Consider the following 25,751-nt stretch of genomic DNA (forward strand, 5'->3'; position numbering starts at 1 on the left):
TTAGGTTTACAAATATTTACTCATACATATGTTTATACACTATATAATCTTTTTGTATGATACTTATATATATTGTTGTGACAAAATAATAAATAAAAATAAATAAATAATTCTTTCTAAGGCTGGCATAACTTTGAATGGACATTAAACAAGTTGTTGTAAGTTAAGGACTTCCTTTACCTCTTAGCGCTATCGGTATTTGATATTTCCTTTCCCTTTTGCAGCCTTCCTTTTCTTTGGGTTCAGATTTATGCACATCTATGCCAATTTTATGAATAAGAAACCTTTTCTACTTAAAATTCTATTTTTGCAATTATTGGGGATATGGTCATGTGTAAAATTGCACAAACTAAAGGTAGATTTCCCATTCCTGTCTTTTACTTTGGGGCTTTACAAACCTAAATCATTGCTCTTATGAATACACGACTTTTTTATTCCCTATCCCCCAAATTTAAATGGGACGTGAAACAATATTGACTTTTCATGAATTTATCTGAAACTTACTGAATTGTGACAGTAATACCCAGAGGCATTGACCACTAATAGCTAAATTCTTGTACAAAGATGGTAGATTTCATTTTGCTCAGGGATCTGAATGGCTGTGTGACTTGTATCTGCCCACTGCTTGCAGAGCAGAAAAGGACATTGTGTCAGCCTCCACTCCAATCCTCACTCTATTTGTGTTCTATGTGTGCAATTTGTATTCAGTAGTTAGATTGCAATGTTGTTATGTTAATGTAGAATAGCTCATGGACTTAAAGTGTATTACTATCCTATTCAGGTTAAAAGGAAGAGGGCCCTTTAAGAGTGTCGTCTGACATAAAGTGAAGAAGGGGGGAGGGAGGAAAGGTTTGAAATCAACTTGAAGCCAGATGCGCGGGCTTTTCAATGTAACCTGTATTTCTGACATGATAAGCCACCGAAGACCTTCGGAAGAAGATTACCACGAGGGGCGAGAGGGAGCTGGCATTGGCCCAGCCCTGCCTGACCTTTTGGGGGGAGGAGGGACTAACGAGGGGATATGGGATGTTAGCCATATTTTGTCTTAGATTCAACTTTACATGGCTGTAGTCTGGATGTATTTAGTAAAAGTACTTATCTTTATTTTCAAATGAAGTCAAGGTGTTTTCTTTCCTAAATATAATCAGAGACAGTCTGACACATTGTATGAGGCAGAGGAGAGATACCATGAGCATACATGGGATGCACAGAGAAATTATAAGAAGGTGCGGAAGTCTTGCAAAAGATTTTCTTTTCCAAGAAAGAACAAACAGAATGTATATATATAGGAATCCACACTGCATATTGGACATTAATACAATTGAGAGACTCCAGAGATATTTCACAAGAAGAGTCCTCCACTCCTCTGATCGCAACAAAATATCTTATGCCACCAGGCTTGAAATTTTTATTTATTTATTTTATTTATTTTTTATTTATTTATTTTGTCACAGCATTATATATAAGCATAAGCATGAAATAATTATACGATATAAATATATATATATATATATATATAAAACCATAAGTATGTAATAACTATATGAAATTGGATACAATCAAAGGGAACATTAGGACAGGAACGGTAGGCACATTGGTACTCTTATGCATGCCCCTTGCAGACCTCCTAGGAATGGGGTGAGGTCAATAGTAGATAGTTTTTGGTTAAAGCTTTGGGGATTTTGGGAAGAGACCACAGAGTCAGGTAGTGCATTCCAGGCATTAACAACTCTGTTTCTAAAGTCATATTTTCTGCAATCAAGATTGGAGCGGTTTACACTAAGCTTAAATCTATTGTGTGCTCGTATATTGTTGCGATTGAAGCTGAAGTAGTCTTCAAAAGGAAGTGTTGTGTCCCACTCCTCCTCTGACGTCCAGGTCGGGGAAGTCTGTATCAAGCGTGGCCACAAAGCCTCTGCAGCTTTGCCAAACTTCTGTCAGAGTTCTCAGGGCAGGCAGGAGTCCAAGATGTGACTTCAGCAATCCAAATTAGACTTTGCCTGACTCAAAGAATGCCAGAAAGCAAATCCTTTATATAGGCCATGGGGTGTGGCTCCATGATTCAGCACTTATCCAGGCCCGCCCCTCCCTTCCTTTTGCTGACGTCGCCTCTCCATTCTCCGGAAGCGTGGATCTGTCCACTCTCCAACTGCCGGCAATTCCAGCTCATGACTGGCTTCATACTCCTCATGTTCACATGCTGTGGGGGAGGGGTTTATTTGCTCGGTCTGTCCGGGCATGGTGCCAGGACTGGGGGTTGGAGGCATGCCAGGCCATTCGTCTGCACTATCAGTCCCTAGCTGAGATAACAGGAGATGAGAGGGGCCCGGCTGCGGAGAGGGGGGTGGGCGAGGCATAACAGGAAGAACATTGTAACAGATGATTCTATGAATTAAGCTCAGGTTATGTCAAAGGCGGCGGAGTTCTAAATTTTGGACTTAGACAACCTAGAACTATGCCATCTTTGGTCTGACCTAAGCGTAGTACACAAAATTATCTGCTACAATGTCCTACCTGTCAATGACTACTTCAGCTTCAACCACAACAATACACCAGCAAACACAATAAATAAATACAAACTTAAGGTAAACACTGCAAACTCGATTGCAGAAAATATGACTTCAGCAACAGAGTGGTCAATGCCTGGAATGCACTACCTGACTCTGTGGTTTCTTCCCCAAACCCCCAAAACTTTAACCTTAGACAGTCTACTTTTGATATCACCTCATTCCTAAAAGGTCTGTAAGGGTTGTGCATAAGTGCACCAATATGCCTACTGTCCCTGTCCTAATGTCCCTTTTTATTTTTTTTATTTGCATTTATATCCCGCCCTTCTCCGAAGACTCAGGGCGGCTTACACTATGTCAAGCAATAGTCTTAATCCATTTGTATATTATATACAAAGTCAACTTATTGCCCCCAACAATCTGGGTCCTCATTTTACCTACCTTATAAAGGATGGAAGGCTGAGTCAATCTTGGGCCTGGTGGGACTTGAACTTGCAGTAATTGCAAGCAGCTGCTGTTAATAACAGACTGTCTTACCAGTCTGAGCCACAGAGGCCCATTTGTATCCATTTCATGTATTCATAATCATGTTTATACTTATATCTGTTATCTTATACTGTACACCCTTGACAAATAAATAAATAAAAATATATGGAGTAGATATATGGAGTATATGGACTATGGGGTATGGAGTAATGATATATTTTGGGGTATATTTGTTTTGACTTTTCATTTCCATCTTTTCTCTACCTGAGTGATTCTGTTCCAGATGGTTAGACAACTCATTTTGTGGTTCTCTGCTGTCCCCTATCTTGCACAGTAATAGACAGCCATGTCTTCGGCTTTTAGGTTGTTCATCTGCAAATAGAAGTTTGGAACTGTTCTTGGAGGCAATAAAACTTCCTTGGATTGTTGGCAAATAATATTTGCTACTAAATGAGTAATAGTAAACAAGCCATTCCAGTCCTTGGCCTGCTTTCTGTCAGACCTAATTCATATAGTGTTGATTTCCAGGTCTCACCATTCCTGGCCCAGATATTCTACAAAAATGTCTGAAAAGACCCCTTGGGGAAAAAAAGAAAAGATTTCAATCAACAAACCACATTGCTGACCAAATAATGGTCTAATAATTTTCTATTAAGCATTCTTACATGTTGGGAGAGCTGTAAACAAAATGCAAAAAACCACAATGCTATGATATTCAATGTTTCATTTCCTTTTTACTAGTAGTGTGACATTTGTTGTTGTTGTTAGCTGTGAAGTCATGTTCGCGACCCCATGGACAACGTTCGTCCAGACCTTCCTGTCCTCTACCATCCTTTGGAGTCCATTTAAGCTCACGCCAGCTGCTTCGGTGACTCCATCCAGCCACCTCGTTCTCTGTCGTCCCTTTCCAGCCACCCAAAAGAAACTTACCCAAAGAGGAACAGACAGCACTACTTAACCTGAAAAAAGATACCAGCATAATAATCCTACCAGCAGACAAGGGCAATGCCACGGTGGTTATGAACACATCTGACTACCAAACCAAATTAACCAACCTACTCCAAGACCCTGCATACAAGCCCCTAAACACAGACCCCACCACCTACCTAGAAAAAAACCACTAGATCCAAAATAAAAGCCTCCCCCATCAGCGAAGAAATCCAACAAAGAATCATTCCCAGAGAGAAATCATCCAGATGCCCTAAGCTCTATGGCCTCCCCAAGATACACAAAGAAGGAACCCCACTCAGACCCATAGTCAGCTCCATAGGCTCACCTCTACAAAACCTAGCCAAATTTCTCGCCAAACAACTACAGCCCTATGCAGAATCCATCACCTCACACGTAACAAACTCATTCCAGTTCATAGAGATCATAAAGAAACAAAACTTACAGCCCAGCGACCTACTCGTGAGCTTTGCTGTCATATCCCTCTTCACCCAAGTGCCAATCAAAGAAGCCTTGACAGCTATCCAAAACAAATATAACCCCCAAGCACATCCTAGATCTGACCAACCACTGCCTATCAACACATACTTCATCTATAATGGACAAAAATACAAACAAGTAGAAGGAGCACCCATGGGATCACCCTCTCACCTGTCATTGCCAATCTCTACATGGAACACTTTGAAACCCAAGCTCTAGAAAATCTGATCACAACCCAAACTCTGGCTCAGATATGTAGACGACACCTTCATAATCTGGCCACACGGGAAAGAAAAACTTGACAACTTCCTCACACACCTCAATAGCCTACACCCCAAAATACAGTTCACCATGGAAACAGAAGTAAATAACCAACTTCCTTCCTGGATGTCTTAGTCTACAGAAACCCAATGGCTCCCTAGGACACACCATCTACCAGAAGAAAACACACAAACCGCTATCTGCACGCACTCTCACACCACCACCCAGCACAGATCAACTCCGTAGCCAAGACACTCATCTCCAGAACAAAATGCTTAGCTGATGAACAACACCTAAAACCCGAACTGGACACTCTCACTAACGTACTAACATCCAATGGATTCCAAACAAATAAGATTACCAAGCTAATCCAAAAAGAACCCCCCACTAAAATCCAAGACAGAGAACAAGAAAACGGCACAGCCCTCCTCCCATATATAAAAGGCACCACAGACAGAATCAGCAAGATCCTCCACAAACACAACATCAAGACAGCATTCTGCACAAACAGAAAATATCCACCATCCTAAGAAACCCCAAAGACAAAATTGAGTTAGAAAATCAAGGAGTATATGAAATCCCATGCACCGCCTGCCCCACCACATACATTGGACAAACCAACAGAAGAATAAGTGCACGATTGAAGAACACAAGAACTCATTCAAAAGAGGAACCAACTTCTTCCCTGGTCCAACACTTTAAAGTCACAGGACATGATATTGACTTTAAAAAGACCAGAACTATCGCCAAAACTGAACACTTTAACAACAGAATAATCAGAGAAGCCATTGAGATAGAAAAACGCCCACACAGCATGAACAAACGAGATGACACCTCCGCCTACCAGCCATTTGGAAACCCGGCCTTATTGACAAACGAGTCCCTAACACGAGGAATGACACCAGACCCACACTCATGAGGTCCACACAGGATGTCACCACCACACATCCACCCAGAAAGCAGACCCAAACCCACACTGATCATGAAGCACGACCAAGGACCAGAAGCCAGACCGCAGCTGCAACATTAGCCATTTCAAACCCCTCCAATCCATTCATGCAGCAGACTGACACCCACTATGAAGATGTAGCACGACCACAAAGCCAAACAACAGCTATGCAGCTCACCAGCTCAAATCCCCCTGCAGCACAGGCTAGACTGAGCACAACCCAGACCCCACCAACACAGGACACACCCCCAGCCAATCAGAGCACAGAAAAACCCCCATCCAATCAGAGCAAAGCCAAGCTCCCACCCAATCAGTTCAAACCCCCACTAGCAGTTAAAAGGAAGAAACAGCTGCGATCACACATTGCTCCCAGAAGCACGAAGCTGAAGCCTGAAGATGACGAATGAGACTTCGTCGAAACGTCGCCAAGACACTTCTAATTTTACACGGGAGAAAACCCGAACAACCAAAGACCTATATACAAACACCCGTGAAAACCTCAGAAAACATATATATATATATATATATATATATATATATATATATATATATGTGTATATGTGTATATGTGTATATATGTATATATGTATATATGTATATATGTATATATGTATATATGTATATATGTATATATGTATATATGTATATATGTATATATATGTATGTATGTATGTATGTATGTATGTATGTATGTATGTATGTATGTAGAAAAAAAGAAAAACAATAGGACAGGAACGGTAGGCACGTTTGTGCTCTTATGCACGCCCCTTATGATCCTCTTAGGAATAGGGTGAGGTCAATAGTAGACAGTTTTTGGTTAAAGCTTTTGGGATTATGGGAAGAGACCACAGAGTCAGGTAAAGTGTTCCAAGCACTGATGATTCTGTTACAGAAGTCATATTTTCTGCAATCTAGATTAAAGCGGTTAACATTAAGTTTAAATCTATTGGTTGCCCTTGTATTATTGCAATTAAAGCTGAAGTAGTCTTTGACAGGAAGGACATTGCAATAGATGATTCTATGCGTTAAACTTAGGTCTTGTCGAAGGCGACGGAGTTCCAAGTTTTCTAAGCCTAGGATTTTTGTTCCCTACCCCCCAAATTTAAATGGGAATGACAGCAATGTTGCTTTCTCAAAATTAATCCTGTTTCACAAATAGATTACTTTTACATTGTTCTGTCAGCTGTTTCTCTCTCTGTCTCTGTCTCTGTCTCTCTGTCTCTATCTCTCTGTCTCTCTGTCTCTTTCTGTCACTCTCTGTCTCTGTCTCTGTCTCTGTCTCTGTCTCTGTCTCTCTCACTCTGTCTCTCTCTCTATCTCTCTTTCTCTCTGTCTCTGTCTCTGTCTCTGTCTCTCTCTCTCTCTGTCTCTCTGTCTTTGTCTCTCTGTCTCTCTGTCTCTTTCTGTCACTCTCTCTCTCTCTCTCTGTCTCTCTCGCTTCTCTCTCTCTCTCTGTGTATGTCTCAGTGTCTCTATCCATCTGTGTCTCTCTGTCTCTGTTTCTCCCTCTCTCCCCCCCCACCACCTTCCCTCCCTCCCCCCCTCACTGTTTTTTACAGACCACAAATAGATGGTATCTCGCTGTGTGCTCTCGGAAACAGAAATACATGGATGAGTCTGCAGCTACAAGAGAACTCACTTGGAGAGAGAACTCGTTCCTGGATTGATCTGCAGAAATGGTGGCACGGCTTTTTACAGAATTAGCATACCATTTGCCTCCATTGTTGACATTTATGGCTGAAAGCCATTCAAGACTTTTTCCGGGTGGTTGTCTGATCCAGTGCCAAGCGTATGATGAAGAAGTAGCAATAGAGAAACCTGTGACTTTACAAACTAGGTTGAGTTGACTTCCAGGTCTCGCCCTTCCTGGCCCAGATTCTACAAGTTGAACATCTGAAAAGACCCCTTGGGGGGGGGGAAAAAGAAAAGATTTCAATCAACAAGCAACATTGCTGATGAAACAATGGTCTAATAATTTTCTATGAAGCATCCTTACATGTTGGGAGAGCTGTAAAACAAAATGCAGAGACCCACAATGCTATGATGGCCATCTAGGATGTCCCAGTGAGGACTTTGAACTTCAAAGGAAATGAGGATCTCATCCTAGATGGTCTTAAGTTGAAGTGAAATATCGTAAAGTTTTGCATGAGCTCCTCCTATGTTCCATGGTGAAAAATAAATTCAGTCTTAAAACCTGGCTTATTACAAGGTTGGCTCCTGGACCTTGCAGAAAACATGACTTCAGCAACAGAGTGGTCAATGCCTGAAATGCACTACCAGACTCTGTGGTTTCTTCTCCAAAACCCTTTTTGTTCCTTTTGACAAACTGTGATGGAGAGAAATTGGAACTACAGCTCTTATCTGACATTTTATTTTATTTATTTATTTGTCAAGCATATATAACAGAGGAAAGTAGAAACATGATTATGAATACATGAAATGGATACAAATAAAAATGGACATTAGGACAGGGATGATAGGCACGTTGGTGCACTTATACACACCCCTTACAGATCTCTTAGGAATGGGGTGAGGTCAACAGTAGACTGTCTAAGGTTAAAATTTGGGGGATTTGGAGAAGAAAATAAAGAGTCAGGTAGTGCATTCCAGGCATTGACCACTCTGTTGCTGAAGTCATGTTTTCTGCAAGCAAGTTCGTATCCATTGTGTATTGTTGTGGTTGAAGCTGAAGTAGTCATTGACAGGAAGGAAGGAAATTGTAGCAGATAATTTTGTGTACTAAACTTAGGTCAGACTGAATGTGGCATAGTTCTAAGTTGTCTAAGCCCAAAATTTCAAGCCTGGTGGCATAAGGTATTCTATTGTGAGTAGAGGAGTGGATGACTCTTCTTGTGAAATAGAATAGAATAGAATAGAATAGAATAGAATAGAATAGAATAGAATAGAATAGAATAGAATAGAATAGAATAGAATTGGATTGGATTGAATTGAATTGAATTGAATTGAATTGAACTGAATTTTTTATTGGCCAAGTGTGACACAAGGAATCCAGTTTGTGTCCTGGATGTGAGGGATCTGTAAATATTTTCACGGCCCTCTTCTTGATTCGTGCAGTATACAGGTCCTCAATGGAAGGCAGATTGGTAGCAATTATTTTTTCTGCGGTTCTAATTATCCTCTGAAGTCTGTGTCTTTCTTGTTGGGTTGCAGAACCGAACCAGACAGTTATAGAGGTGCAAATGACAGACTCAATAATTCCTCTGTAGAACTGAATCAGCAGCTCCTTGGGCAGTTTGAGCTTCCTGAGTTGGCGCAGAAAGAACATTCTTTGTTGTCCTTTTTTGATGATGTTTTTGATGTTAGCTGTCCATTTTAGATCTTGCGATATGATAGAACCTAGAAATTTGAAGGTTTCTACTGTTGATACTGTGTTGTCTAGTATTGTGAGAGGTGGAAATATGGAAGGGTTTCTCCTAAAGTCTACCACCATTTCTACGGTTTTGTGTGTGTTCAGTTCCAGATTGTTTTGGTTATCTCTGGACTCTCTGGACTCTCTCAATTGTATTAATTAATTAATTAATTAATTAGTGCATTAATTAATGTATTAATTAACTAATGTATCAATTGTATTAATGACATCCATAATACAATTTTCCAAACCGATCCTTCAGACATATCAGCATGAATCCGTATTATCTTCTTTAATTGTTTGGAATAGGAAATAAAAATATAATAGAGAAAAATACCACCACTTTAAAAAAAAAAAAACTTTCACAGGAAATTGTAGGAAACAGTCCCAAATCAATGAAATTATGACTAGGATTACGCATATAGGATTCCTATCTGATTGGATCATTTCCTGTAGAGATTCCTTTGCAACAGAAGGTGATTTTTAGATGACTTTAGTCTTGAAAGACAAACAGAATTACAGCTGATAGAACCTTGGACAGAGGTCTATCAAGAAATAACAGGACTTTGTGTTGGAGTAGAAGGCAAAGATCATCCCCCACTACTGTATATCTGTTTTCCTTCCACCCAGCCACCAGGAAACCATCCAAATTAGTCAAACCCAAAAGAGGATTTTATGGAACTATTCATAAAACAAAATGACTCAGGAGTGGTTTTTCAACCTAGCTACTGGAGAGGAAAGGGACGCAGTGGCTTAGTGGGTAAGACACTGAGCTTGTCGATCGAAAGGTCGGCAATTCAGCAGTTCGAATCCCACGTAACGGGGTTAGCTCCCGTTACTTGTCCCAGTTTTTGTCAACCTAGCAATTCGAAAGCACGTAAAAAATGCAAGTAGAAAAATAGGGACCACATTTAGTGGTAAGGTAACAGCCTTCCGTGCGCCTTTGGCATTGAGTCATTTTCATGACGCTAACTTAGAAAAGGAAGCTTTGTTGTGGTTAGTTATGAAATTGTGTCCGACCCATTGTTACCCCATGGACAATGTTCCTCCAGGCCTTCCTGTCCTTTACCATCCTTTGGAGTCCATTTAAGCTCACACTGACTGCTTCAGTGACTCCATCCAGCCACTTCATTCTCTGTCATCCCTTTCTTCTTTTGCCCTCAATCTTTCCCAGCATTAGGCTCTTCTCCAGGGAGTCCTTCCTTCTGATTAGGTAGCCAAAGTATTTCGGTTTCATCTTCAGGATCTGGCCTTCTAAAGAGCAGTCAGGGTTGATCTCCTCTAGGACCGACCTGTTTGATCATCTTGCAGTCCAAGCATTTGAGATAGTTTTGGCATCTAAGTAAACCCATATCCATTAGGCATCCCCCATGTAATCTCATTTTCCAATATAAAAACATTTAGGATAGTTCTCTGAGTCCCCTTTTCATAGGCTTTTAATATTTGTTATTGTACAAGGTAAAAAAAAATGCATGTGAGGCCCTGTATGGTTGTTTTTTTTTTTTGAGGTAGTGTTAAAAGATAAATGCGAAATAAGATACAGAAGAAGGATAGGAAAGGAAAAGCAATAAAAAAGTGTTGAAAACCATAGAAAAGAAAAAAAAAAGACAAAAGATATTCATAAAGGAACAATGTCGATTTCTTAGGATATATAAACAATAGGAAGTATAAGCTGAATAAGACCAGTAAGATTCTGCCTTTTTAGTTGAGGTTTTTTGTTTTTGTTTTATTGTTTGTTTTTAGATTCCTAAAAGGGAGCTAGAATTCACGTTGCCTGCCTCTAGGTGATACTTTATTGAAATTAGCAGATCTTCTCAAAATGAAAATGTATTTGGGAAAAACAGCAGGAGAGGAAATTCCATTTCATGAAACATTTAACAAAACATTGAATGAAAAACTTGGTTTCTAATGGAAGAAATCCCACAAATATTTCTGAAATGAACCTGCAGGAAACGACAACAGAAAGAACTTTCTCCTTAGTTCTAGGTTGCTTCTCTCCTTGATCAGTTTCCACCCATTGCTTCTTGTTCTACCCTCAGGTGCTTTGGAGAAGAGCCCGACTCCCTCTTCTTTGTGGCAACCCCTTAGATATTGGAACACTGCTATCATGTCTCCCCTAGTCCTTCTTTTCATTAAACTAGGCATACCCAGTTCCTGCAACCATTCTTCATATGTTTTAGCCTCCAGTCCCCTAATCATCTTTGTTGCTCTTCTCTACACTCTTTCTAGAGTCTCAACATCCTTTTTACATCGTGGCGACCAAAACTGAATGCAATATTCCAAATGTGGCCTTCCGAAGGCCTTATAAAGTGGTATTAACACTTCACGTGATCTTGATTCTATCCCTTTGTTTATGCAGCCCAGAACTGTGTTGGCTTTTTTGGCAGCTGCTGCACACTGCTGGCTCATATCTAAATGGTTCTCCACTAGGACTCCAAGATCCCTCTCACAGTTACTACTATTGAGCAAAGTACCACATATACGGTACCTGTGCATTTTGGTTTTTTGGCCTAAATGTAGAATCTTACTTTTTTCACTGTTGAATTTCATTTTGTTAGATAGCGGCCAATGTTCTAGTCTGTCAAGATCTTTCTGTATCTTGAGCCTATCTTCTGGAGTGTTGGCTATTCCTGCCAGCTTGGTGTCATCTCCAAATTTGATGAGTTCCCCATCTATCCCCTCGTCCAAGTCTTTGATGAAGATGTTGAAGAGTACTGGGCCTAAAACAGAGCCTTGGGGTACTCCACTGATACTTCCCTCCATGTGGATGTAGTTCCATTGAGGACTACACGTTGAGTGCGGTTGGTCAGCCAGTTATGAATCCATCTGGTGGTGGTGCTGTCTAACCCACATTTTTCTACTTTATCTAGTAGTAGGTTATGGTCTACTTTATCAAGTTGGAAACCGATACGTAAAAGATCTTCAAGTGTGGAGTAATATCATCTTTGGAGGGTATCATTGTTTTTTCTTCTCATTTCCATCCCTTCTCTGCCTGGGTGATTTTGTTCCAGCTGCTACACAACTGATTTTGTGGTTATCTGCTGACCCCTCTTGAAACATCTGAGTAGTTAAAGGAAAGGTTTTTGCATGAGATTCCTTAAGATCTATTTCACTGTGTGTCTTGCACAGTAATAGACAGCCGTGTCTTCGGCTTTTAGGTTGTTTATTTGGAGATAGAAGTTGGAACTGTCCTTGGAGGCAGTAAAACATCCTTGAATTGTTGGTGAATAATACCCGGTACTAGATGAGTAATAGTAAACAAGCCATTCCAGTCCTTGGCCAGCTTTCTGACGAGCCCAATTAATATAGTAGCTGTTAATGTTGAATCTAGTGACAGCGCAAGTCAGTTTATGGGATTGTCCTGGTTTCTTCAGCACTGCATCTGACTGGGTCAGAAGTCCCTGGGAGAGGCCACCTAATGAAAAATTTAAAACAAAACAAAACCCAAGAACAAACATAATTGGATAATGGTTAGAAAGATATGAAATGTCCTTGAGTGCTGGAAGAAGCTTAACATGGACCAAGCTCCAAACCTTTGGAGAAGGCAACCAGCATGATGAGAATTAAGAAGGGGGTGGGTGTCATCGTGAGGAAGGTTGGAGGGATGCGTTTTGCACCTTGAGATGAAGGAGAGTTTAAATAGAAAATGAAAGTCGTGTTGGTTTTGCATAAATCCTGCTAGGACCTCTATCCAGGAGTGTATTTAAATGAAGAATATAATATATATATATTTACAAAGACAATGGTGTGTATCTGGATTCAGACATTCCTTGACTTATGACCACAACTCGGACTATAAAAATAAACCAACTCAACATGCAGTCCTCAATGGAACTGCATCTACATGGGGGGAAGTATGCAGTGGAGTATCCCAAGACTCTGTTTCAGGCCCAGTACTCTTCAACATCAATGATTTGGACATGGGGAACTCATGAAATTTGCAGATGACACCAAACTGGCAGGAATAGAATAGAATAGAATAGAATTTTTTTATTGGCCAAATGTGATTGGACACACAAGGAATTTATCTTGGTGCATATGCTCTCAGTGTACATAAAAGAAAAGATACATTCATCAAAGTACAACATTTACAACACAAATAATGGTCAATATATCAATATAAATCATAAGGATTGCCAGCAACAAAGTTACAGTCATACAGTCATAAGTGGAAAGAGATTGGTGATGGGAACTATGAGAAGATTAATAGTAGTGCAGATTTAATAAATAGTTTGACAGTGTTGATGGAATTATTTGTTTAGCAGAATGATGACCTTCGGGAAAAAACTGTTCTTGTGTCTAGTTGTTCTGTTGTGCGGTGCTCTATAGCATCGTTTTGAGGGTAGGAGTTGAAACAGTTTATGTCCTGGATGTGAGGGATCTGTAGATATTTTCAGGGCCCTCTTCTTGATTCGTGCAGTATACAGGTCCTCAATGGAAGGCAGGTTGGTAGCAATTATTTTTTCTGCAGTTCTAATTATCCTCTGAAGTCTGTGTCTTTCTTGTTAGTTTGCAGAACCGAACCAGGCAGTTATAGAGGTGCAAATGACAGACCCATAGCCAACACTCCAGAAGATAGGCTCAAGAGGGATCTTGACAGACATGAACGTTGGGTGCTAGCTAACAAAATGAAATTCAATGCTGAAAAAAGTAAGGTTCTACATTTAGGCAAGAAAAACAATATGCACAGGTACAGTATATGTGGTACCTTGCTCAATAGTAGTACCTGTGAGAAGGATCTTGGAGTCCTAGTGGACAACCATTTAGACATGAGCTATGATATGATACCAATACTTTAAAAAGATGCAAATTTGCAGGAATGGCAAAAAGGGATTAATAAATTTATTTGGATGGGTAAGAAATTGAGATTGAAACTAAAAATAATACAGGATATACGTGAAAGAAGGGGTCTCAAACTGCCTAACTTAAGACTATATTATGAAGCAGCTGTTCTGTCATTAATCAGTGATTGGTTTAACCTAACAGAAGAAAGAATATTGAATGTGGAAGGTCACAATCTTTTATATGGTTGGCATGCTTGCTTACTATATGATAAAAAAGTGGACCGGATTTTTAAAAGTCCTATACTTAGAAGTACTTTGTTGCGGGTTTGGAAAAGATACCAATATAAATTAAATTATAAAATTCCCATATGGGCAATCCCTAGGCATGCAATAGAGAATATAAATATAGGGAAAAAAAACAGGAAGTGGTTACCTATAAAGAGCTCCTCTTTATGCAGGAGGGTAAATTACAATTGAAACCTTTAAATATAATGAGAGAAGAAAGGATAAATTATACTTGGTTTCAATATGGGCAGCTGCAAGCTAGATGGAGAGAAAACCAAAAAATTGTTATTATGCAACACGAGGAAAATTAGAGATCAAAGTCAATCGCATATTAAAAGGTTATATAATGTGCTGATAGAAATAGATTCAGAAGCGGAATTAGTTAAGGACTGTATGATAAAAATGGGCACAAAATATTCAACAACCTATAATGATGGAAACATGGGAAACAATATGGGTTAGAAATGTTAAATTTATGCAAGCCCAAAACTTGAGAGAAAATTTTTATAAAATGTTTTATAGATGACACCTAGATCCTCAAAAAAATTGGCGTATATGTATCCTAATTTGCAAGCTAAATGTTGGTGATGTGATTGTGATGATGCTACTTATTATCATATATGGTGGGCTTGTAAAAAAAATCAAAGCGTTCTGGATAAAAATTTGGTGGATTATGCAAAATATTTTGAAGACGAAGATAAAATTTACCCCACAATTGTTTTTATTGGATATAACTATGGACTGTACATCAATAGAGATTAAATTAATTTTAAACTTAATATTAGCAGCCAGACTACTGGTGGCACAATACTGGAAGAAGGAACAACTGCCTACTATTGAAGAATGGACACTAAAAGTAACGAACTTAGCAGCAATGGCAAAAATTTCAGCATATCTGAAAGACTATTCACAAGAAAGATATATAGTGGAATGGAAAAGATGGATAGAATATTTATTTATTTATTTATTTTTATTTATTTTATTTGTCACAACAATATATGTAGGCATCATACAAAAAGATTATATAGTATATAAACATATATATGAGTAAATATTAGGAGGTATAAGCATATATAAATATATATATATATATATATATATATATATATATATATATATATATATATATATAAATATATATATATGAAGAAGAAAAGAAAAACAATAGGACAGGAACGGTAGGCACGTTTGTGCGCTTATGCACGCCCCTTATGGTCCTCTTAGGAATGGGGTGAGGTCAATGGTAGAAAGTTTTTGGTTAAAGCTTTTAAGATTATGGGAAGAGAGCACAGAGTCAGGTAAAGTATTCCAAGCACTGATGATTCTGTTACAGAAGACATATTTTCTGCAATCTAGATTAAAGCGGTTGACATTAAGTTTAAATCTATTGGTTGCTCTTGTATTATTGCAATTAAAGCTGAAGTAGTCTTTAATATATTCAAAGACTTGAATATTTAATATATTCAAAACAAATATCAGACTAAAAAGTATCAAATAGCATATGAATGACTAGAAAGTAATAATTGTATTTGTATACAGTATTCTCTTTTTTAAAAAAATCTTTTTTTATATGAAATAAGGGAGTTATGGTTCTAGGGGAGGGATGGGAGTTTATGAATAATTAGCTTATTTTAGCTTATAAATTCTATACCCTGTATTTGCTCTGGGAAGTCGGGGGTGGGGGAGGAGGGGTGGGGGGTGGGTGGGGGGGAGGTGGAGAGAGGAGGAGGGTAATTATTTGTTAAAACTGTGGTAAAACTTTTTAATAAAAAGATATGAGCCAGCAGGGTGCAGCAGCTGCCAAAAAAGCCAACACAGTTCTAGGCTGCATAAACAGAGGGATAGAATCAAGATCACATGAAGGGTTAATACCACTTTATAATGCCTTGATAAGGCCACATTTGGAATATTGCCTTTATTTGCATTGTTATACTGACATAGCACTGTCTTTTCAATTTAAAAAAAAAAAAAAGGAAACCAAAACAAATTAGCTGGTAAACCTATAAGTGAATGATGTTCAACCACACTAAGTATAGAGTAATAATATATTTTGGGGTATATTTGTTTTGCCTTTTCAGTTGCATCCCTTGTCTGCCTGAGTGATTTTGCTCCAGATGCTTAGACAACTTATTTGGTGGTTCTCGGGTGTCCCCTCTTGAGACGTTCCAGTAGTGAAAGGAAAAGTTTTTGCATGAGATCTCTTAAGATCTATCTCACTGTGTCTCTTGCACAATAATAGACAGCCGTATCCTCAGCTTTTAGGTTGTTCATTTGCAGATACAAGTTGGAATTGTCTCTGGAGGCAGTAAAACGTCCTTGGGTTGTTGGTGAATAAGAATTGTCACTAGATGAGTAGTAGTAAGCAAGCCATTCCAGTCCTTGGCCAGCTTTCTGCCTGATCCAATGCATATAGTAGTTGGTAACAGTGGATCCAGCGACAGCGCAAGTCAATTTATGGGATTCTCCTGGTTTCTTCAGCACTGCATCTGACTGGGTCAGGACAACCTGGGAGAGGCCTCCTAAGGAAAAAACACAAAGCACAATTGGAGGATGGTTAGAAAGTAAGACACATAGTAAAGATGTAAAATTCCCTTGAGTGCTAGAAAAAAAGCTAACATGGACCAAGCTACAAACCTTTGGAGAAGGCAGCCAGCATGATGAGAATTAACGAGTGGGATGTCATTGTGAAAAAGGAATGAGATTTGCACCTTGAGTTGAACCTGAAGAAGCAGATTGAGAGTTTAAATAGGAAGTAAAAGTCTTGTTGGCTTTGCATAAACCCTGCCGGGACCTGTATAAATATCCAGTCATGTGGTTGCTTCTTCTTATGGAGCACTGACTAACAACCAAAATTCCAGTCCATAAGTCGAGGACTGCATGTATCCACACACTCTATCATCATATATTCTCAACTAAATTTCAGTACACTTCTGGACTTTATTTATTTATTTTTATTTTATTTATTTATTTTGTCAGACAGTATATATAAGCAAAAGCATGAAAAAACTATACAATAAATAAGCACATATAAAAGTATCAGTATGTAATAACTATATTAATTGAATATAATGAAAGGAAACAATAGGACAGGAATGGTAGGCACACTTGTGCTCTTATGCACGCCCCTTACAGACTTCTTAGGAATGGGGTGAGGTCAATGGTAGATAGTCTTTGGTTGAATCTTTGGGGATTTGGGGAAGAGACCACAGAGTCAGGTAGTGTATTCCAAGCATTAACAACTCTGTTACTGAAATCATATTTTCTGCAATCAAGATTGGAGCGGTTAACATTAAGCTTAAATCTACTGTGTGCTCGTGTATTGTTGTAATTGAAGCTGAAGTAGTCTTTGACAGGAAGGACGTTGTAATAGATGATTCTATGAGTTAAACTCAGGTCATGTCGAAGGCGATGGAGTTCTAAATTTTCTAAACCCAGGATTTCAAGTCTGGTGGCATAAGGTATTTTGTTGTATTCGGAGGAGCGGAGTACTCTTCTTGTAAAATATTTCTGGACACGTTCAATTGTATCGACGTCAGAAATATGGTATGGGTTCCAAACAGTCGAGCTGTATATTAGACTTCGTCTAATATTTATACAGTCTCAGTCGTCATCTTCAGGCTTCAGCTTCGTGCTTCTGGGAGCAATGTGTGATTGCAGCTGTTTCTTCCTTTTTAACTGCTAGTGGGGGTTTGAACTGATTGGGTGGGAGCTTGGCTGTGCTCTGATTGGATGGGGGTTTTTTTGTGCTCTGATTGGCTGGGGTGTGTCCTGTTTGGGTGGGGTCTTGGTTGTGCTGAGATTAGTCTGAGTTGCAATGCAGCAATGCAGCAATGCAGCAATGCAGCTCACCAGCTCAAATCCCCCTGCAACTCAGACTAATCTGAGCACAACCAAGCCCCCACCCAAATAGGACACACCCCCAGCCAATCAGAGCACAAAAAAACCCCCATCCAATCAGAGCACAGCCAAGCTCCCACCCAATCAGTTCAAACCCCCACTAACAGTTAAAAAGGAAGAAACAGCTGCAATCACACATTGCTCCCAGAAGCACGAAGCTGAAGCCTGAAGATGATGAATGAGACTTCGTCGAAATGTCGCCAAGACACTTCCAATTTTACGCGGGAGAAAACCCGAATAACCAAAGATAGATAGATAGATAGATAGATAGATAGATAGATAGATAGATAGATAGATAGAATTTTCTATTTCTATTGTTTGTCCATGTGTACCAATTTTCCCACAAGGGACGCGGTGGCTCAGGGGCTAGGACGTTGAGCTTGTCTATTAAAAGGTTGGCAGCTCAGCGGTTCGAATCCCTAGTGCTGCCGTGTAATGGGCTGAGCTCCCGTTACTTGTCCCAGCTTCTGCCAACCTAGCAGTTTCGAAAGCAAGTAGAAAAAATAGGGACCACCTTTGGTGGGAAGGTAACAGCGTTCCATGCGCCTTTGGCATTGAATCATGCCAGCCACATGACCACAGAGACGTCTTCGCTGCTCTTTGGCTTTGAAACGGAGATTGCCCCCTAGAGTCGGCAATGACTAGCACGTATGTGCAAGAGGAACCTTTACCTTTACCTTTACCAATTTTCCCAGACTGTGTAGCATTCTGAATCTTTTTCTTGTAATTCTATGGTAAGCCTGTCCATTTCTGTGCAATCGTATACTTTTTGGATAATCAGACTCTCTGGTGGTATGCTACTGTGTTTCCAATATTGTGCGAATGCAATCCTCGCCGCTGTTAAAATATGTAAAATCAAATATCTTGGTTTTTTATCAAGTTTTGTTTTAAGCATTCCCAAGAGAAATGTTTCTGGGTTCAGCTCTATTTGGCATTTTGTTATATCCTGTAGCCATCCCTGTATCTTAACCCAGTACTTTTTCACTTCGGGGCACATCCACCAGGCATGAAAGAAGGTACCTTGATGTTGATTACATTTTCAGCACTTTGGACTTAGATTCAGGTACATTTTAGCCAGCCTAGCTGGAGCTAGGTTCCAGTGGTAAAGCATTTTATATTGATTTTCCTTGTAGGCAGTAGTTTTAGTTAAATTTAAATTTTTACTCCATATTATTTCCCAATTATTCAAATCTATATTGTGCCCTATATTCTTTGCCCATGCAATCATCGGTTCTTTCACCACCTCTTCCATTCTATCAAATTCTAATAGGTAATTGTATAATTTAGATATTAATTTTCCTTCCGGGCCTATCAATAATTTATCTAGTTGTTTTGGTTCCATGTCAGTTCCGAATTCTTCCAGGTCTTTCTTATATCTGGATTGCAATTGTAAATATGGCAACCCGTTCTGTCTCCGTCCTCACTTTGGAGTAACGAGCTGGCCTACAGCCAGTGGATACACGGCTCCTATCAGTCCTGGCCGAGAAAACGCAGCTGCCTGCCAAAAAGTTCAAACAGATTAAGACTTCAGCTCACTTCGACACGGTTCAGCTAATTTGCTTCCCGTGGAACTGAGAGCAGTCCCAAAACTTTTTATACATCCTGTGGATGTATAAAACATTATACATTCCCTTTGATGACTCTGCCTCTCTAATCTTTTGAAGTGCGGGTCGATCGAGGCTTGATTGGTATGATTATCAGCTGTATCTGTAGGCGTAGCCTGAAGAAGGGAGGAATCAGGGGATGTCGGCCTCATTATGTCCTCCGACTGGCCTGGTTCTGGCTCCTGGAGCCGGGCCAAAGGAATCGGTGCTCTTGAGGTAAACCTTACCGGCCCTTCCCCCTCACTCTCAGAGTCACTTTTGAGCATGGGGCCAGGTTCGGAGGCTGGAGCCACAACACAACCAATCTATAGATATTCCCTGTTCCTTTAGTGTCTGAATATTTTTGAGTTTTCCCTGGTTGTCTAATATTTTTGAGTATCTTGGCATCTTACTTATGTCTAGTATATTGGGGTGGATCATCACTTCCATAGTGGATAACCAGCCAGGAATTTTCATGTAGTGTTTTTTCCTTATGTCTTGCCAAATCCGTATCAATGTGTCTCTAATTCTATCTCTATAAAAATATGAGTGTGTCTTATTTCCTTTATCCCACATAAAACCGTGCCACCCTTTTTGTAAGTTGTGGCCTTCCAATGCTATGACTCTTCTATTATTTAAATTGACCCATTCCCTTATCCAAACCAAAGATGCTGCCTTCTGGCAAAGTTCCCATGCTGGAAGTCCAAAGCCATCCCTATCTCTACTATCCTGAAGAGAGGATAATTTAATCAAATAAGAGAGCTTGAGAAGGATTCCATGGATGAGAATCCTCAAGGGGAAAACAACTCAAGAAGCTTGGGAAATTTTGAAAAGTGAGATTATAAAAGCCCAGTCTAGCAAAATACCAATGAGGAAGAAAAATAATAGAATTCAAAAGAAACCAGCATGGATGCATAAAGAACTATCTGACAAATTGAAAGACAAAAAGGACAAGTATAAAAAGTGGAAAGAGGGGCAAATAACTAAGGCAGAATATCAGCAAATAGCCCGAGCCTGTAAAGATAAAGTGAGGAAAGCTAAGGCTCACAATGAACAAAGGCTAGCGACAAAAGTAAAAAATAACAAAAACATTCTTCCAACATGTTAAAAACAAGAAAAAAGTCAAGGAAACAATTGGCCCATTGCTTGGAGAAAGTGGCAAGAAGGTGACAAGCAACAGGGAGAAAGCAGATCTACTTAACTCATATTTTGCATCTGTCTTTACACAAAAGGAAAAAAAACAATCCAACCTATCAAAAACAGCACCACAAAAAACAGATTAGGAACACAAGTTAAAATAGGGAAAAAAATGGTAAGTGAACAATATGAATTCAAAGACTAGTTCAAATCACCAGGACCAGATGGATTACATCCCAGGGTTCTGAAGGAACTTGCAGACGAAATCTCAGAACCACTGAACTATATCTTTTAAAGATCCTGGAGCATGGGGGAACTGCCAGAGGACTGGCAAAGAGCTGATGTAGTTCCCATCTTCAAAAAAGGGGAAAAAAAACAGATCCAGGAAACTACAGACCTATCAGCCTAACCTCAATACCAGGGAAGATTCTGGAAAAGATAATCAAGCACCGAATCACCGAACACCTAGAAGCACACCAAGTAATAACCAAAAGCCAACATGGGTTTGTCAAAAACAGATCATGCCAGACTAATCTTATTGCATTCTTTGACAAAATGACAAAATTAGTGGACCAGAGGAATGCTGTCGATATAATTTACTTGGATTTCAGTAAAGCATTTGATAAAGTAGACCATAACCTACTACTAGATGAAGTAGGAAAATGTGGGTTAGACACCACCACCACCAGATGGATTTGTAACTGGCTGACCAACCGCACTCAACGTGTAGTCATCAATGGAACTACATCCACATGGAGGGAAGTATGCAGTGGAGTACCCCAAGGCTCTGTTTTAGGCCCAGTACTCTTCAACATCTTCATCAATGACTTGGATGAGGGGATAGCTGGGGAACTCATCAAATTTGCAGATGACACCAAGCTGGCAGGAATAGCCAACACTCCAGAAGATAGGCTCAAGATACAGCAAGATCTTGACAGACTAGAACATTGGGCGTTATCTAACAAAATGAAATTCAACAGTGAAAAAAGTAAGGTTCTACATTTAGGCCAAAAAACCAAAATGCACAGGTACCAGATATGTGGTACCTTTCTCAATAGTAGTAACTGTGAGAGGGAACTTGGAGCCCTAGTAGACAACCATTTAGATATGAGCCAGCAGTGTGCAGCAGCTGCCAAAAAAGCCAACACAGTTCTGGGCTGCATAAACAGAGGAATAGAATCAAGATCACGTGAAGTGTTAGTGCCACTTTATAATGCCTTGGTAAGGCCACACTTGGAATATTGCATCCAGTTTTGGTCGCCACGATGTAAAAAAGATGTTGAGACTCTAGAAAGAGTGCAGAGAAGAGCAACAAAGATGATTAGGGGACTGGAGGCTAAAACATATGAAGAACAGTTGCAAGAACTCGGCATGCCTAGTTTAATGAAAAGAAAGACTAGGGGAGACATGACAGCAGTGTTCCAATATCTCAGGGGTTGCCACAAAGAAGAGGGAGTCAGGCTGTTCTCCAAAGCACCTGAGGGTAGAACAAGAAGCATTGGGTGGAAACTAATCAAGGAGAGAAGCAACTTAGAACTAAGGAAAAATTTCCAGACAGTTAAAACAATCAATCAGTGGAACAACTTGCCTGCAGAAGTTGTAAATGCTCCAACACTGGAAATTTTTAAGAAAATGTTGGATAACCATTTGTCTGAAATGGTGTAGGGTTTCCTGCCAGGGGAGGGGGTTGGAGTAGAAGACCTCCAAGGTCCCTTCCAACTCTGTTATTATTATTATTATTAATCCTTGCCTTATCACAAATTTTGTGGTAATTTTGTTAAGGTCTCCGAAAAATTCCTTATCTAATAATATGGGGGATTGTCTGGAATAAGTATACCAATTTAGGTAGGACATTCATTTTAATAACTGCTATCCTACCTAAAAGTAATAGTTGTAACCTCCCCCATCTTTCCAAATCGTTCTTTATTTTTTGGACTAATACCATATAATTTTTTTTTTTGTTTACATTTATACCCCGCCCTTCTCCGAAGACTCAGGGCGGCTTACAGTGTATAAGGCAATAGTCTCATTCTATTTGTATATTTTTACAAAGTCAACTTATTGCCCCCCCAACAATCTGGGTCCTCATTTTACCTACCTTATAAAGGATGGAAGGCTGAGTCAACCTTGGGCCGGGCTCGAACCTGCAGTAATTGCAGGCTTTGTGTTCTTAATAACAGGCTGTTCTTAATAACAGGCTTTTACCAGCCTGCGCCATTCACCGGCCCTTAATTATCCTCCTTTAGTGATGAACATCTTGCCTTTAGCCATAACTTTAAGTATTTGATTTTTATTTTTATTTTTTACCATTTGTAAACCCATTTCTTTTTCCAATTTTTCCTTCTGTTTGGTTATTAAATTTTCAACTATCATTTTAGTTTTTCCTTTATTGATTTTAAGCCCAGACACTTCCCCATATTTTTTTTATTTCTTGTATTAGGGTGGGACCGGATTCCAAAGGTTCTTCAATGCTGAATACCGTATCATTTGCAAAGGCCTCAACTTCAAACTCTTCTCCTTTAACTTTTGTTTCTTTTATTCCTCGATTTGCTCTTATGCTATTTAGGAATACTTCTAATGTTAGTATAAAGAGGAGTGGCGACAGTGAACATGTCCGATGTCCATTGGCATTTTCATTTCATCCTGACTCTGCATCAGTGATTTTGTCCTAGAATTTAGAGAACTCATTTTGTGATTCTCTGGAGATATTTCAGTGGCAAAAGGAAAGGCTTTTGCATGGGAGCAAGTTTGAAGTGGCACTTCAAACAAACAGTATCTTCTTACAAAATTTCCAATGTTGGAGCATTTACAACCAGAACTGCAAGATTCTGGTATATTAGCTGACTTTTATGGGGTGGGGTGTAGATTCCTAAAAGACCTAAAAGACCTTCAAAAAGACCTTGACTTTGTATCCGATTGGTCTAAAACTTGGCAACTCCAAATCTCAACCAGCAAATGCTCAGTCTTACATATTGGAAAAAAGAATCCAAACACTAAGTACAAGCTTGATGGACGTTACCTTACAGATGACCCCCACCCTGTAAAAGACCTTGGAGTTTTCATATCAAATGATCTAAGTGCCAAAACCCACTGCAACTACATAGCAAAAAAGGCTCTAAGAGTTGTAAACCTAATTTTGCATAGCTTCTTTTCCAAAAACTCTACACTACTAACCAGAGCATACAAAACATTTGCTAGACCTATTCTTAAATACAGCTCACCTGTCTGGAACCCATACCACATTTCTGACATCAACATAATTGAATGTGTCCAGAAATATTTTACAAGAAGAGTTCTTCACTCCTCTGAATACAACAAAATATCTTATACCACCAGACTTGAAATCCTGGGTTTAGAAAACTTAGAACTCCGCCGACTCCTACAAGACCTGTGCTTAACTCATAGAATCATCTATTACAATGTCCTTCCTGTCGAAGACTACTTCAGCTTCAATCGCAACAATACACGATCACACAATAGATTTAAACTTAATGTTAACCGCTTCAATCTTGATTGCAGAAAATATGACTTCTGCAACAGAGTTATTAACACTTGGAACACACTACCTGACTCTGTGGTCTCTTCTCAAAATCCCAAAAGCTTTAACCAAAAACTGTCTACTATTGACCTCACCCCATTCCTAAGAGGACTATAAGGGGCGTGCATAAGAGCACAAATGTGCCTACCGTTCCTGTCCTATTGTTTCCTTTCATTATATCAAATTAATATAGTGATTGCATACTTTTGCTCATATATCTGCTTATATGATATGTAGTTATTTTATGTTGATGCTTGTGTATATTGTTGTAACAAAAAAAAAAGAGGGCTAAAATTTACAATGCTTGCCTCAAAGTGATACATTATTGTAATTATCAGGTCTTCAAAAAATAAAACAAAATATTTGGAAAAAGCAGCAGGGAAAAAAAATTCATGAAACATTTAACAAAATATTGAATGAAAAATATGTGGGAAACGAGCTTCCCACAGGCTTCAGGGAGACTGCAAAAATGAAACTTGAACGGTGCATGCAAATCTGGGAGCACACTTCTCCTGAAAAGTGTGGGAATGTCTTGCACATTTTCCATTCGTCTTTACTCTCTCTGCAACTCTGGTTGCTTTGTTGTTTGTGTGGATGAAAATCTGTCCTTTCTGGCAGATACCCTCCAGGGACAGAGGCTGAATGTTGTGGTTTTTGCTCTTGGCTCTTCCTCTCAAGGGACCCCTGGAGTAATTGTACAAGGAGGAAAGCAGATGGAATCACTGTGTCTCCTTGCGCAGTAATACAAGCCAGAGTCTTCAGGCTTCAAATTGTTCATTTGGAGATAAGCTGAAGTCTGGGAATTGTCTCTGGAGATGGTGAATCTTCCTTCCACTTTGGAGTTATACCACTGTTTAGTCCCTTCTGGTTTGCTAACTTCTGCCACCCACTCCAGTCCTTTTCCTGGAGACTGTCGGATCCAGTGCATTGTATAGTTACTAAAGGTGAATCCAGATGCTTTACAGGTTAGGCGGATGGAACCTTCAGGGATTACCACACCCCCTCCAGTCTCCACCAACTTCACCTCTGCATGGCAGCCTGAAAATCAAACATCAAGAGCAAATGAGGAGGAAACCTGAACAGGAACAGTCATTAAGTCCTACTTTTGGTTATGAGAGTAGATCTACCTGAAAGATGAATAAGGAACAAGAGGAAAGTCCAAAGAAGCATATTTCCAGTTCTGTTTTATTTTCTTGCGGCTACTTGGTTGATTGGCTCTGCAGATGCATGTTTTCAAGAACTGCTTTTAAGGAGATGAAGCCGTTGAATTAATTTGCATCATCTCCATATTATAAGGACATGGTCCTTTCTTGAGGACTGCACAATCGTATGAACACTTTCAGCTTAAGGTCAACACAACCAACTCCTTTTCCTGTAACTAGCACTTTTAGACAAATGTACTGGAGAGAACAGGTATTGAACAAATGACTTACAAATGTCTAATATTAAACTCACAGTTGGTTATTTTTGTTAAATCGCCATGAAGTTTTTAATTTAATTTAATAAATAAAATTTAATTCAGTCCC

General features: G+C 39.4%; 1 gene segment (V, D, J or C); it reads right to left on the reverse strand.

Moving 5' to 3' along the window:
- Positions 1-24,898: 24,898 nt before the first annotated feature.
- On the reverse strand, positions 24,899-25,443 carry LOC131197115 (Ig heavy chain V region 914-like). The segment is given in 2 exon segments: positions 24,899-25,263; positions 25,353-25,443. Coding segments are annotated over 2 exon segments (408 nt in total).
- Positions 25,444-25,751: the final 308 nt, after the last annotated feature.

This window comes from Ahaetulla prasina, chromosome 4, assembly GCF_028640845.1.
Source record: "Ahaetulla prasina isolate Xishuangbanna chromosome 4, ASM2864084v1, whole genome shotgun sequence".
Lineage (NCBI taxonomy): Eukaryota > Metazoa > Chordata > Lepidosauria > Squamata > Colubridae > Ahaetulla > Ahaetulla prasina.